The 15183-nt window shown below is 45.6% G+C and overlaps 1 protein-coding gene across 5 annotated transcripts in view; it reads left to right on the top strand.

Moving 5' to 3' along the window:
• The window catches only part of pde4d (phosphodiesterase 4D, cAMP-specific), a 112781-nt gene that overhangs the window by 64637 nt on the left and 32961 nt on the right, over window positions 1-15183 (top strand). The window contains exon 1 of one of the 5 annotated variants that reach the window (XM_028995124.1): window positions 7453-8122. The exons of the other annotated variants lie outside the window; for them this stretch is intronic. Within the exon in view, the coding sequence (XP_028850957.1) occupies window positions 8034-8122 (89 nt within the window). The 5' untranslated portion in view covers window positions 7453-8033. Of the gene's footprint in view, window positions 1-7452; window positions 8123-15183 lie in introns of those variants that run through there. 5 annotated transcript variants of the gene reach the window in all.

Below are 15183 nucleotides of genomic sequence, written 5' to 3'. Positions count from 1 at the left end.
CAATGCGGGGACACACGCCGGGGAGCCAGGCCGAGGGTCGGGCCGCCATGCGGGACCACAGCGGGGCGGGGAGCCGGCGAGGGGTCTCGGGGCCGGCACATGCGGACCACGCCGGGGAGCCAGCCGAGGTCCGGGGCCGCCATGGGGGACCACGACGGGGGAGCAAGGCGAGGGTCCGGTGGCGCCAAGCGTGGACCAAGCCGGGGAGCCAGGCCGCAGGGTCCGGGGCCGCAAGCGGGACCACGCCGGGGAGCCAGGCAGAGGCGGGGCCGCCAATCGGTACCACGCCGGGGAGCAGGCCTGAGGGTACGGGGGCACGCCAAGCGCGGACCACGCCGGGGAGCCAGCGTCCGAGCGGAACCGGGGGCCGCACAACGGCCTGAACACCGCCGGGGAGCCAGCCCGAGGGACAGGGGTCCGGCCAAATCGCCTGACCCACGCGGGGAGCCCAGCCCGGACGGGACCGGGGGCCGCCACGCTTGACCACGCAGGGAGCCACGCCCGAGGGACCGGGGCCGCCACGGCCTGTCCCCGCCGGGGAAGCCAGCCCGAGGGACCGGTGGGCCGCCACGCATGACCACGCCGGGAGGAGCCAGCCCGAAGGACCGGGTTCCTCCAAGGGGATGATTACCGCAGGGCAGGAGCCCCTGTGGTTTGCCGCCCGTCCCGGCCCCGCCGCCCTCCACTGATGGTACTGTTGGGGCTCCGAGGACGTAGGCCCTGGAGGGGGGCTCTGTCAGGATTGCTGCAGCTGGGCTCCACACCGGAATGCAATCCTGACGCCCCATAAATGCCGGAAGTTTTCGCCCCGTTCGGGGTTCGCTTGGCATTTTTCGTGAACTTCAGTTGGTAACACTGCTTATAATTTGAGTTCTGGCAATCGCCACACGCCTACGGGTTAGTTTTAGTTCTTAATTTATGTTAAACTGTTTTCGGCCACCGCGCCATTGTTTCTTTGTATTTATTTGTTTATGAATAATAATAAAACCCCCTTCCCAGTATGTCAGACCTCTGCGCTTCCTTCCCCCGTAAGTCCGTAGTCGTGACAGAAATTTTGTGTCCATGTCCAGGAAACTCCCTGGACCTTAATCCAACTTGTGGTCAATCCTCAAGAGGCAGTAGACAAACAAAACCCCCAAAATTCTGACAAACTCCAAACACTGATTATGAAGGAGTGGGTTGCCATCAGTCAGGATTTGGCCCAGAAGTTGATTGACAGCATGCCACAGTAAATAGCAGAGGTCTTGAAAAAAAAATAAAACGTCCAACCCTGCAAATATTGACTCTTTGCATGAATTTGATGTAATTGTCAATAAAAGCCTAACTCTGCTTTTGTTACTCAACATCCTAGATTCTGCAGGTAAATGCACCCTTCAACAGGCCTAAAGGCTGCTGCACATCTCGTGCTCGTGTTTTTTCAATGTGTAGGAAGCAGCAGACCTGACATAAACTCTGGAAAACGACCAAAAAGGTGAATTGGAGAGGTCTTGAAAAAAAGGGCCAACCCTGCAAATATTAACTCTTTGCATAAACTTGATGTGCTTGTCAATAAACGCCTTTGAAACTTATGAAATGCTTGTAATTATACTTCATTACACCACAGAAAACATTGAATCAGCAAACATTGTGAAAACCAGCAGTTGTGCCACTCAAAACCTTTGGCTACAACTGTATGTCTGAATTGGCTTTGACAAAAAAAAAAAAGCAAATTTTAAATAATTTCAGTCAAATGATTGATGATCAGGCTAAAAACATTATGAAAATGATGTCGAACTACCATACTAATCTAGCGACTGTGAACCATTAACCATCTAATGGCACCAACATTTCAGTTATAATTGCTGCACTTATCCTTCTGTTATGATTTACTAAGACCTTCTCTTTAATGATGCTCAAATTCTGTATTTAATGTCATTTTAAAATTGGCCTATTATAAATTGTTATAAAGGCAGATAAAACTTAGAGCTTCAGTGTCATTGGCAATAATTTGGAGAACTTATTCTTAAAATAATGATTAAATATCAGTTCAGATACATTTTATATACCAATGAATGGTATATAATTCTAACTCATTCCTGAAGCCAAGGTTCATTTTTGCAATCTGGATGTATTCAGGACAGTGGATCACACTCCCAAAAACAAAAACACCAATAATTCCAGCAGCACGTCAGTATCACATCCCACATCACATGAGGTCAACAGGAACTGTTTTTCGATGTTTGTGAGAATCCTTCAGTCACTCGTGTCAGGAGGTGACAATTGCAGATAGAAAGCGATGACAGCTTTGCCGTTTAAAATTCATTATTCGTCTCCCGCTGCGCTGGCTGAGGTCAGGGGGCTTCCCTGTTTACCTGAGAAGGTGACCGAGTGGCCGCTCAGTCTGTATTCCGCTCGTCGGGCCCACGTGGAGCTGATGAAATGTGATTAAATCTGCAGCCTCGCCGCGCATGATAACGAGTGTGTGGCGTGTGGCCGGCTCTCGGGCACTTGTCACATTGCATTTGGCTGACGTCTCAGAGAACCCCTACTGGTTCCCCCCACTTGTTCACACGTGTTGCATAACGCCACTATTATTGTACCACCCGTTTCGGATCTTCGTAAAAAAAAAAATCTGCGTCTCCTTCAGTCTGAGACATATTGAACTGAAAGTGTGAGTGCGAACTGAGAGAAAAGCAGCATAGGAAGTGGGACTGATGGCGTAAGGAGGCTTAATAGAAGAACCGTGGCCACATTTGCATAAATGGCATTGAGTCACCGTAGCAGAGCGCCATGGGAATCTCCTACTCTATATCTGCACCGCTCTGCTTATTCTTTGTACTTCCAAATGCCAATCTATTAATATTTTATTTTGGGAGATTACATTTCACAAAAGGGGCTAAAATGCATCTGAATGCATAATTTAAGCATGGGTGATGTGGAACAGATTTGGTGTTTTTCTGGTGTTTACTCTGATTCTGACATAAATGATTCAATAAGATTTTCGTTCTATGGGTTATGTGTATATACACACACACACACACAAACATGTTAACCTTCATGCACTGATAAATTAAAATGATTTAAGTCCACATAACAAAAAATGTAACTCTTCAACCTCGATAAGTGTACTCGATAAATCTTTGCCCACATAAAGATACTTTTCAGTAGTATTGTGATGTATTTTTTGATTGATCATTGATAACATTAGATACTGGATTTTCTTTCAGGAATAATCAACACAAAGCTACTTCAATTTAATTGTAATGAAAATATCATATATGAATGAACAACTTTTTTTTATTTTTATCTGTTTTTTTAATACGCTCTTGTACATCAGCAATATTCATGTTGACAGACCCATACATTTTGTAGATGTGCTTTTTTGTTTTCTCTGATGGAAATATCTTACCTTTGCTGGCTTTTGTCTACTGTAAAATGTTGGGGATTAAGACTGAAATCCACTTACATGTACGGAATGCACCATTTGGATACCAATACGTTCATCACTTTCTCTTTTCTTGCCATGAGCTCCATCGCTAATCTCAGTTGCATTTTATTTTTAGACCACATTGACGCATTATGTGGCTTTACAGATGAAAGCAAATCATAAAAAAAAAACGTATTGAACACCCGTTCACCCTTGCAACTCCCACGGCTTTCGTTTCATTTTAATGAAAGTGATGAAAACAGCTCTGCTGCCCGTGTTTTCCCCCAGGCCTGGGTTCTGCTTTCACTCTGGTCTTTAACTCTGTAGCGCTGACCCCCACTGCGGTGCAAGGTGTTGTTCGTATGTTTCCCTATGATACAAAGCATCCCATGATGCACTCTGCTGGACCTCGGCCTTTAAATGTCACCTGTGCACCACATGCTGCTTCATTTGACAGCGGCTCTGACAACACCAATCCGATCTGACAAATGTGAGCTGAGCGTCCGGGAGTTCGTAGGCTTCTATTTCATGAACCTGATGATGAATTCCCAGCGGGCTTTGCACGGCCTTGCATTTCTGCCCATCATTGGCTAATATTTAGTGTTTGTACTTTAAGTTAATGCTCTGCTATGGGGGGGAATGTCCATCACATTGAGAAATGTGTTTTGCTAAGAATTGCAATTATGCAAATTGCCGCCTGATGTGAGTTATTCATTATTTTATTTGCTGAAGAGATGCTGTGTAAAAATGAGACACGGAACTCATTCTGCTTCTGCCAGATGCATTAACAGTCATTTCTTTCTCACAAGGGGGACCGCGGATGGGGGCAGCGACTCGGGTTGAGATGGTGGAAATCCAGGGGGAGGTGAAGTGTCAGGGAGCATCTCTCCCAAACAATGGGGTGACATTTCACACATGAGCTGAATAAATTAATAAGAAATGCGGAATATTATATAAAAGTGGATATAAAACTGCCAGGCCACAATAAACCATTTTCCCACCTTTAATGTGACCCGTAACCTGTACAATTTAACTGAAAAGCAAACACGTCTGGTTGCATAAGTGAGCACACCCTTGAATTAGCACTTTGAAGCACCTTTTGATTTAATTAAAGCGTCCAGTCTTCTTGGGTAGAAGTGCACACAATGCACACATCTATTCCTTTCAAAATTGTTCAGAATGTGTCAGACATTGCTAACATCTACTTTTTGATTTTCAACAGGTTATTGTATAATGTAGAAAGCTAGGATAGCTGTTGCTATTGTCAAAAGGGGGATGGTAGTGGCCTAGTGGGTAACACACTCGTCTATTAACCAGAAGACCCAGCTTCAAATCCCACTTACTACAATTGTGTCCCTGAGCAAGACACAAGACACTTAACCCTAAGTTGCTCCAGGGGGACTGTCCCTGTAACTACTGATTGTAAGTCGCTCTGGATAAGGGCATCTGATAAATGCCCTAAATGTAAATGTAAAAGTGCCTGGAATTATAATATATATTTTTTAAATGTAATAAAACCCACAGCATTGTATGAAATTTCTTTTTTGTTCCTACTGGGTTCTCAGTCTAGTACTCAGTCTCAGTCATGATGCATCACAACGCATGGATGTGATAGGTGATGTTGTGCTGCAAGGAAATTGTCATTATCTTTAGAAATAAAGATCGAGTGTCTGGTGTGAGGGATGCAGATGGAGAAAAAAGGCTGAAAACCAGCGACTGAGAAACGCCCCGACCAGTTCGTGCTGCTCCTCAATGTGAGGCGCGCTTTGGTGAGATGGAGGATGTTAGACCAAGGACACTTCCTTTTATGCACCCCCACTCTTTCATGCAGAGCTGCATCTGATGGCCTGATGGTAACCATAGATTTGAGGAATCAGAGTTTTGAAATCAACATGGAAAATGGTCGTGACACAGAGTTGGTGCAGTGAAGAGAATCTATTTTTTTAGCAAAGTCAATGTGTGTGTGTGTGTGTGTGTGTGTGTGTGTTCTTGTTCTTGGGGGGAAAGGGGTCTCAGAGGGGAGCTCAAGTCTTGAACTGTTAGCCGCGTGTGACGCACACTTGTCACCGTGCACCCATCATTTTCTCGTGTGCAGTGCCAAGCGTGCAGCGGCTCCCCCTGACAGATGGTGGTGAAGATTGCCTTCACTTTCAGGCTGCTCAAGCCTCCAGTCCATCGTGGTTCTCAATGGAAGGCCAGATTCTTACATTTTAAATGTGTTTACAATTACAGCATTTAGCAGATGCCCTTATCCATATCCAGAGTGACTTACAATCAGTAGTTTCATGGACAGTCCCCCTGGAGACACTCAGGGTTATTGTCTTGCTCTGGGACACAATGGAAGTAAGTGTTACTTTGGCACTACTGACTATCATAGGCAAATACAGCTAGACTGTCGCGAAAAGATAATTATTTAAAAAATTGTCCTTCGTGTCATTACTTGGGAAATTTAAACAAGCTTACCAGTCTGTTCTGTACATTAAGGCTTCCAGGGAATGTGCACTTCCCGACTAAGCACATTATAATTCACAATAGTGGTAAAGCATGTGTCAAAGCAGTGGCTCAAGCCAAGATTGAATTAAAGTGATGGAAAAACTCCACATAGCTTACAGTCTTTTTGTCACGTCCATGCGGGCATGACGCGGCAGGTGAACGGAGAGGAGGACGAAGAGACGAGGAATGAAGGACGCTTTCACCTGACATCACAAGACAGGGGAGACATCCGAGACGTTGACATTGATGACCACGGAACATAATGTTAAAGACCTGACAGCAAACAGAAATGAACAGGGCAGCTTTATACAATTAACACAGGTGAAAACGATTAGGGAACATTTCACATGACAACAATGAAACTAACCCCCATTTCGGACCGGATTGTGACACTTTTTACACATTCTTGAATAGGAATAAGGTGTTTTGACAAGGGAAGGCACATTTTATACGTTACAAATGAGGATATAAAAGTAAAAAAAAACTTTTTCCCCCATTGAGGACAAAATTTGATGGTAGCCATAGTAACATGTAGTTATTATGGGTATGTCTTAATAGGTGTCCGAGAAGAAATGAGTTCAAAGAGCAGATTAAAAAAAATGAAAACTAAACTGCGATAAAAAACTTAAGGACAGAAGATCAGTAAAGCTGTAAAATGTACTAAATCTGATCAAACATGAACATATTAAGCCTTGGATTTGAAAGCGTGGTTTTCTAATGCTGCTCTAATGCTCTCTGTCAACTGGTTCCATTTAAAAGCTTAACGCTGCTTCTCCATGTTTAGTCTTCACCTTGGGCAGGATCTGAGAGTTCTGCTCATGATTTATAGATGAATAGTAATATATTCCAGATATCACTGTCATGACATTGTCTATGATACTGTTTTGCAATGGCTTGAGAAGCCACAGTATTCAGAGCAGAGCAGTATTGCATTGTGGGATTCTCCGGGATCGTTTGTTCTTATTCAGCTCCAATTCTGACTGTAATGCAAGTCTATGGGCGGTGGAGGGAGGGGGTATTTTATCAGTTAAAGGTATTATGTGGGGGGCTGTCATTTCATGCTTATAGCACCATAATGAACGATCAAATGATCTATGTTCTGTCAACTTTCAGGAATTTGTGTGTGTGTGTGTCTGTACCTCTTTGCCTGCTTCTTGTCCTTGTCACATGCCTGTACAGGCAGAGAGTGAGTCATGAAATATGATCTGAACAGTGTATGTGTTTTCTTTGTGTCTCTTGGAAGATTCCCTGTAGTCTTGTGCATTTTTAAATTCAAGTTTGGTACCATTTGTGGGAATTTCGCTCTAGGGTCTGCTGGAGGGGGTCACTATTCACCCTTCCCGGCAGGCAGCTGAACAGGAGGAGACAGGGAGCACGTTAGCTGGAGCTGTCTATGCAACTTTTTTTTAAACGGCTGAAAGGGAGACCTTGGTACTACACACGCACACACACAGTATAACTCTGGTGTTAGTTTTGTGTGTGTGGTGGTGTGTATCAGGTATCTGGGTGGAGGGGGGTGGCGCGTTAAGATCGGCTGACGGCACTAAGAGGATCAGTTCAGCCAAACGCCAGCCAGCAGGCGCCTCATTACGGGGTCAGGATGTCGGAATGACGGCAGGGGAAGTGACCAAACACTCTGGCGTTCTCCCCCTGAAGTGACAGCGTTCCAGGGACCTGTGGAGTCCTGAGGAAGAGCCCTGCCTCTTCACCACCACAGTGCTCCCGACTCACCCGGGGTCAAGGGGAAAGCAACAGGAAAAAAAACATGACCCCCGGTTCATCATGAGGATGTGCAACTGCCGTTTTCCCATCTTTTCCGGAAGAATTCCTCGAAAAAAAGGTTTGTAGCACGAGGGTCTGCCAGGGCTGATCTCGCCAGACGTGCGTCACATTAGGAGGAAGCATTGTGCTGAACCTGACAGCCTCTCATTAGTGACAAAAGGTGTCTGTTTTGGACGGCGTGACGGTCAGAGATTCCTGTTTGTCGCAGAGCGGCAAGGAGCTGGCGAGTGGCTGCCGACTTGGACTGAAACAATGGCGACGTGGGCCCACATCACTACTGGGCTGCGGCTTGACTTCGTAGTCTGGAGGATTTTATCCCCACCGGGCAGGAAAATAAAAAGGTTTCAGTGCCATGAAGCCTGGCTGTAGTCACATGACCATTCCAGAAGACAAGATGATGCAGGTGGGATCCTTCCCATTTCGGAGGCACTCCTGGATCTGGTGAGTTCTGCCAGATTGACCCAATCTGTGAGTGTTTGTTTTATAACAGGATTTATAGTGCCTGGTTATGCCCGAGCTGGTTAGTGAGAGAGCGTGTGTCGCTGTAAATCCACTGAGATGCTCTGTTTTGGGCCCATGAACTACATGTAGCTGGTCTGAGCTGTGTCACTGTTCTGATGTATTGTTATATGATTTGCTTTTTGTTTGATAAGATAACTGACTCATATTATATAAATGGCCAATGAAGAAGCTGACAGAGCCTTCAGAATGGACCAGAGGTGTGTTGCTATAACACAGACATGATGATGCTTTTGTATGGTTTTGTATGAACAACGTGCCTGACCCTGAATCTGATCTTATTTTACTGACACCCAGTGGAGGAGGAGGTGAAATCAAAACACTTCCCGGTGGCTTTGTCTGCATGGGATTATATTTTGGCTATTAAATGAAGTGTTTAACAAGGCAGGATTTGTGTTTTGTTGAAAGGGCTGATATTACAGTTTTCTTTTCTTTTTGTAATTACTGTTAACAGCTGCCGTGTGCTCCAGGCTTCGCCCGGTTCGGGTAATCCTGGCATTTAGCTCTTTAATAAAAGTCTGAATCATCATTTGCATCTGCTCACCGCATCTGCTGCGTAACCCTAAAGATAATAAACTTGCCTGTAAACGGGTAATGCGCTCCGGAGCCCCGTAAGCCCCGTGTACACAGCCCTGTTGCAGCCGTGGCACGAAAGTTGAGTCATTGTTCAGGAGCAGAGAGAGTCACAGCGCCGGAGCGACGCCCTGTGTAGCCGTCATCCATACAATAGGAGAGGAGGCCTGTCCCTTTAACTTCCCTCCTGTCACACCACCTGGGCGTGTGACATATTGACAATCCGTTCTCAATACTCCTAATACCCCTAACAAACACGATCCCTGCTGCAGACATCTCAGGGCCACGCCCATCACCCACACCAACATGCAGATGAACAGCGCTTTACTGGCCGGTGACTGTGACGTTAGTGACCTATGCACTTTCAGATATTCTGTTCACTCCAACTTCATGCCTTTAAACAAAGATTTATTTTTTGCATCAAGCGTTCTTAAAACAGGGCTGGGGAGGGCGTTCTGTTTGATTCAGTGTAAATAACACACACCGGCATCTGATTGATGCGTCTGATTCAGCAGCAGCCGAAACGCTTGTGAAACGAAGGCTTTTTGTTCTTTAAAATGCTTGAAGCAGCGTTTGAAGCAGCGTTCTCATCAGGACCTCTATCGTGATGAGGAAACAAAGGACACGGCCACTCCAGACAGCAGATGGGTTGGTAAACACAATCCACTGTACCCAGGGGAGAGGAGAAAGGGCCATAAATTCCACCTGAGTCTGGGGGTCTGTTGAGAACAGAGATTCTGTTTGCTGCTGTACACAGACATAAGTGGTGACGCCAAAATGTCAGAAAAAAAATACATGGACCAATATTTGATAAACCGTTGTTCGGAGTGCTGTCCATGAAAATCATAATTAATATGTTTTAGTTCAGCATTGCACATGCAGGATTGTGACCTGGTGTTTCTCACTTTTTCCACACTAGGTCGTGTTTTCCAGGGGAGGCTGTGACAATAGAAACACAGTGAGGGAGTAAAGGCTTAGCAGGGGAAAAAAAAAAGGTTCCATATGCGGCCCAACTGTTGGTGTTGTTGCTAAGCAACGTCAGTCAGGCAGGTAGCAGGTTCACGTCTCTTTAAAAGTAAGACGGAATGCTATTTAAAGAAACTCAGTCTGCATTTCTCAAAGCATCTGACATAGTTTCACCTGTTCAGTTTTATGCATCTGATTGTTTTATATCTTTATTTTTACTCAGTTTTGGATAACCGGCCCTGATAATCATGGCTGCGGGTATCAGACCCTCACCTATCGCTTGCTGGTCATTGCAGGCCTGGCGCATATTTCAGTGCACCAGTCGCATATCGGGTGGCACTGGGCAGTCAGGAAGAAAGAAGTGGGTGTCGCCGTATCAGCTGTGTCTCGCTGGCAGACTCCCGAGTGCGAGATAACCGCCATGAGACAGTCATTTAATTCGGCCAATCAGAAATCAAGACAGAAATATTACACTCTTATCTGAGCACGCAGGCCTTGAAAATGTAAATGTAACGTGAATTCAAACAATTTACAAGCAGCTAAAAAGCATCTGTGTGCACGAACCCGTACTGATCATATGAATGCAGTAGTGTGGCGCTGTGTGTACCTGGCTAATCTGCATATTCAGGCAGATGGAGATGCACGACTGACCCGGAGTGGTCGCGCGCTCGTGAAGAACCCCTCTTCACTTGGTGCTTTTCTATTAGTGTTTGGATGCAGCTCGTCTAATGGAATTACCAAACACTCTTCAGGCGAGCGACTCAGCTCCGGCTCGGACTGACACGCGGGTATCCATGGTGATCCCAGCAGAGGTTCTATTAGCTGACAGGGCTGTGGATGTAAAGACTTTGGAGACGTATGGGGTCACTTCTCCGTGTCGAGTGCACAACAACCTCAAGCAAGTCACTACAGACCCTCACGTATCGCTTGCCACCCATCGCAGGCCTGGCGCACATTTCAGTGCACCAGTCGCATATCGGGTGGCACTGGGCTGTCAGGAAGGAAGGAGTGGGTGTCGCTGTATCAGCTGTGTCTCGCTGTCAGACTCCTGAGTCTGAGTCCTCTGGGGGAATGGTGGCCTAGCGGGTTAAGGAAGCGGCCCTGTAATCAGAAGGTTGCCAGTTCGAATCCCGAGCTGCCAAGGTGCCACTGAGGTGCCACTGATCTAAGCACTGTCCCCACACGCTGCTCCCCGGGCGCCTGTCAGAGCTGCCCACTGCTCACCAAGGGTGATGGTTAAAAGCAGAGGACACATTTTGTTGTCACAGTGTGCTGTGCTGCAGTGTTTCACAATCAGTTTAACTTCAGTTTTATGGCGTACGCAACTCGCTTTTTATATCACCACTTGGCTACATTCTGTATTTTGGAATTTTGAAGTGTGACGCTTTGGATTGTGCCAGGAGAGCAATGGGTTCATGATGCAGCAGAAGGGGACAAATAAAACATGAAGACAACTCATCTTCGTCCTTCTGGGTGCTGCTGAGTTTTTTTTTTTATGTTTGTCGATTGGGTTCCTCAGGATGTGTGTGTGATGTGTGGGTTCATAGTGTTCCTTTCGGGTGCGTGTGTTATTTGTGTTGTTTGTGATGCTTCTGTTGGGTGTGTATGTTGTCTGAGCTCTTCGGGTGTGTGTGTTGTGCGCTCCTCGTTGGTTCAGCAACACACCTCTTGTCCCACACACTCGTGAGCGGGCCGCGGGGCAGGTTGTGGGGGAATGCAGCACGCCGTCACTAAGCCCCACGCAGGAACACATGTCAGCCTGAACTTGAATTCATTTGCTGCGCCACAAGTGACTTGGCTGAAGCCCGAGAGGTGTCGAAAATTGGATTTTTTTTTTTGCACTCTGAGAGTAGCAGATTGCGTGTCTGCCAGCGGCGTCTCAGGAGGTGAGGAGATTATTCCACGCCGACCACAGGGGCGTCTGGTGGCTCGGCTCCGCCCGTCGAATGCTGCAGCCGGCCCCTCCTCCCTTCTGCAGCATCCATCTCTGTCAGCTGCGGCTCCCCCACCACCCAAAAGCCTCCAACAAGGATTTCGCCCAACGACAGCAACTCCCAGAGGCCATCGCCATAATTTCGGGGACTCTTACAGATCAACGGATTAGCGTCAGATCTGCCTGTTCAGGTGCAGCATTATACAATGAGTCTGTCCACTGGCACCAGAGGGAGAAATTGTTCCTTCAATACTTGCATAAGAACATCAGAACACAATGATACTTTCATTTTAATAGTAACATTGGGTAAAGAGTAAGAGTAAATATTAAATAAAAACTGTTGAAAATTCATATAGAAGTTTTTTTCATGTTAAACTCTCAATAGAGGTTCTTACTGGCATGCAGAGTCTTTTGCTCTTTCGTTTATTTGCCCATTTAATGCAGAAAGTTCATCCCTGCTGCATGCAGTTGGTCCCAGAAGAAAACACAAGAGAAGCCCTTGCTGAAGTAAGAAACGAAGGAATCGTGTGAATTTATGGCTCTGGGACAATATTCCTTCTGTGGCTGGTTACCGTACCTGCTTACATTTACATTTACAGGATTTATCAGACCTCATTATCCAGAGCCACTTAAAATCAGTAGTTACAGGGACAGTCCCCTCCTGGAGCAACTTAGGGTTAAGTGTCTTGCTCAGGGACACAATGGTAGTTAGTGGGATTTGAACCTGGGTCTTCTGGTTCATAGGCGAGTGTGTTACCCACTAGGCTACTATCACCCTACCTGCTTCACTCTGATATGTTGCATTACATGGGTATATTGAATTAGGAGTTTGCTGAATTCCCATTATGTGGGAATGCAATGGGAAAGGCTGGCATATATATCCTCTGTTTTTTGTCTGTGTTAGAACCATAGCACGACACTCGAACAGTTCAAATCCATCCAAATCTCTGAACTGATGTAATTCACACGGACATGTGGAACATGCAGAACATCTTGTCATTGTTGTATGCGTCTCTTTTCCGCAAGTGTTCGGGGTCTCTATACACCTCAGACAGTTGTGCACTGTTATGATGAGAGGGTTAGTAACACTCACATGACACTCATGCTTTGCCACGTGCCCTGTGGTGACCAGAATGCTCAGGACTTCTGTGAAGTATTTGGTTCACGCTGGAAGTCCAGAATGAATCACTGCATGCAACGGCTTCATTTTGGGGGAAATATTATGTTCTTCGGGTTGCTACTATGCTAGTGGGTAACACACTCGTCGATGAACCGGAAGACCACAAAGTCACAGGTTCAAACTCGATGAGCAAGACACTTAACCCTAAGTGGCTCCAGGGGGGGGAATGTCCCTGTAACTGCTGGTTGTAAGTCGCTCTGGATAAGGGCGTCTGATAAATGCCATAATGAAATGTAAATTAATGTTTGGCCACTTTCACAAAGAATGCATGGTGTGTGATTTTTCACTTTTCCGCCAATGTTCATAAGACAGAGGCTCCACACTGGCTGCTTGAGCTGCTCATATGCATCAAGCGCACCTAATCTTCACCTTGCTGCAAGCGGCTTACAAAAGAAGAAAAAAACAGATGATATCGATATGACCATTATATAACTGGGACTCTCTACTAGAATTACAATATGCTGAATAAGGAAATTTGCTTTTGCTATTTATTTCAGAATGCTACACGTAAATGAGCTAGATTTTAATGGGATTATATCTGATATCTCATGAAAACCGGAAATCCGAAATGTCAAATTAAATGAACATGACCTACAAGCAGTCAAAAACTATCCACGAAAGAAGAATTTACAAGTGTCATAGTCAATAATTTGTTGATTTTGTACTATTTACAAGTTATTAAATGGGAAAGTGGAGGCTAAACTTAGAAAGCATGTCATGGAAGTATATCTAATTTTGTTTTATTTTCAACTATTGAGCCAGCCTTCTGAATCTTTGTCCGCCTAAAGAGAAATGACATTTGTACTTCATCCATTCAGTGCAGAAAGCCAGAACTGATGTGGAAAGAGAGCCGTTGATGTAAATGTGACATTTTCAGTGGTGATGCCACACGCTTGCTAATTAGAGTCAACGCAGCAGTCCTTCAGCCCACATACGTGTCGCACACACACACACACACACACACACAATTCATTTCTTATAGTTAATTTTTTACAATTACTGCTGAATTCTTACCAGTTACTATCTCAGAAGTAAAGCCCAACAGCAGAAAGTCACATTTCAAGACAGGAAGGTGCAGAAATGTGTGAGGAGGGGTGTGGACGGGTGAAGGGTTGGGGTTTGTGACGTACATGGGTCGCCGCCGCCGCTCAGTTGAGCGTTTTACCGTCAGCGAAGTATAGCTGCTTACTCGTATGAAATTTGCTGCAGATGAAGGAGGCTCTTCAGCCACTGAAAAGGTGCGGAAAGCAGCAGCGTGAATGCAAAGGTCCTGAGGTGAGGCGGCGAGAAGGAGCGCGCCGTGTCGGAGGAAAAGAGCGTGAAATAGGATTATAGACGTGTCATTATCGAGATGTCCGCTAGCTGGAGTGGCTTCGCTGATGAGAAACATTGAGCTTATGTTGAGCAGGTCTCAGCTAATTCAGACTTTTAGTCGTACATACATGGTACAACATGCAGTAAAATGGTCAGCATAGGGATCCAAAGATAAAAGATCCTCCGGTGGGGACATGGGCCGACTCCAGCCAGAATGGCCGCAGTACTGCCCATGGGAGCTAATTGCACCCTGGCTCAAGGGGGTAAGATTAAAACACAATTGAGTCCAATGGAACATATAGAGAAAAAAAAAATTATATTATCAAGGAATATTCATTGAATTCATTATAATACACAAAGTATATTAAAGTGAAAGTTATTGTCATTGTGATACAGCAAGCACAGCACTCAGTGACAAAACACCATCATCCTTGGTGAGCAGTGGGCAGCCATGACAGGTGCCCGGGGAGCAGTGTGTGGGGACGGTGCTTTGCTCAGTGGCACCTCAGTGGCACCTTCCGGTTAGGGGCCCTGCTAGGCCACCACTGCTCTGGAAAATGTTGTCACTGCATTGCATATGTGTTGATTCTAGATGACGGAGATGTGGTAGCTTGACGAAGCAGATGTATTTGTTGGTAACAGTTTCTGCACAAAGGGTCAGCAAATGTACATGAAGTCCTCCTGCAGTAGTGCACAAGCTTTCTGTCACAAATTACAGCATTGTGAGTGTGCCAATACTACAAGATCACAAAATAAACATAGACATATACCAATCCTTATTTACAATACATTAAAGCATCTGGAACATAAATAAACATTACATTTCACATATAAACATGGGAAATAACACCCCCATGTCATGGTCAGTAATACCATAATACAGTCATATAAAACAGAACAAACATGATGATTCAACAACCTGAAGCATGTCACTGCATCCAGGGAATATACACTACTCATGAAATAAAGGGAAATTTGTGGCGATTGTGGAAATTGTAGGCGATTAACAGGATGTCC

The sequence above is a fragment of the Denticeps clupeoides genome, chromosome 11, assembly GCF_900700375.1.
Source record: "Denticeps clupeoides chromosome 11, fDenClu1.1, whole genome shotgun sequence".
In the NCBI taxonomy this organism is placed as follows: domain Eukaryota; kingdom Metazoa; phylum Chordata; class Actinopteri; order Clupeiformes; family Denticipitidae; genus Denticeps; species Denticeps clupeoides.
Note: the sequence above shows the minus strand (reverse complement) of the source record. Positions and strands in the feature narration are given on the sequence as shown.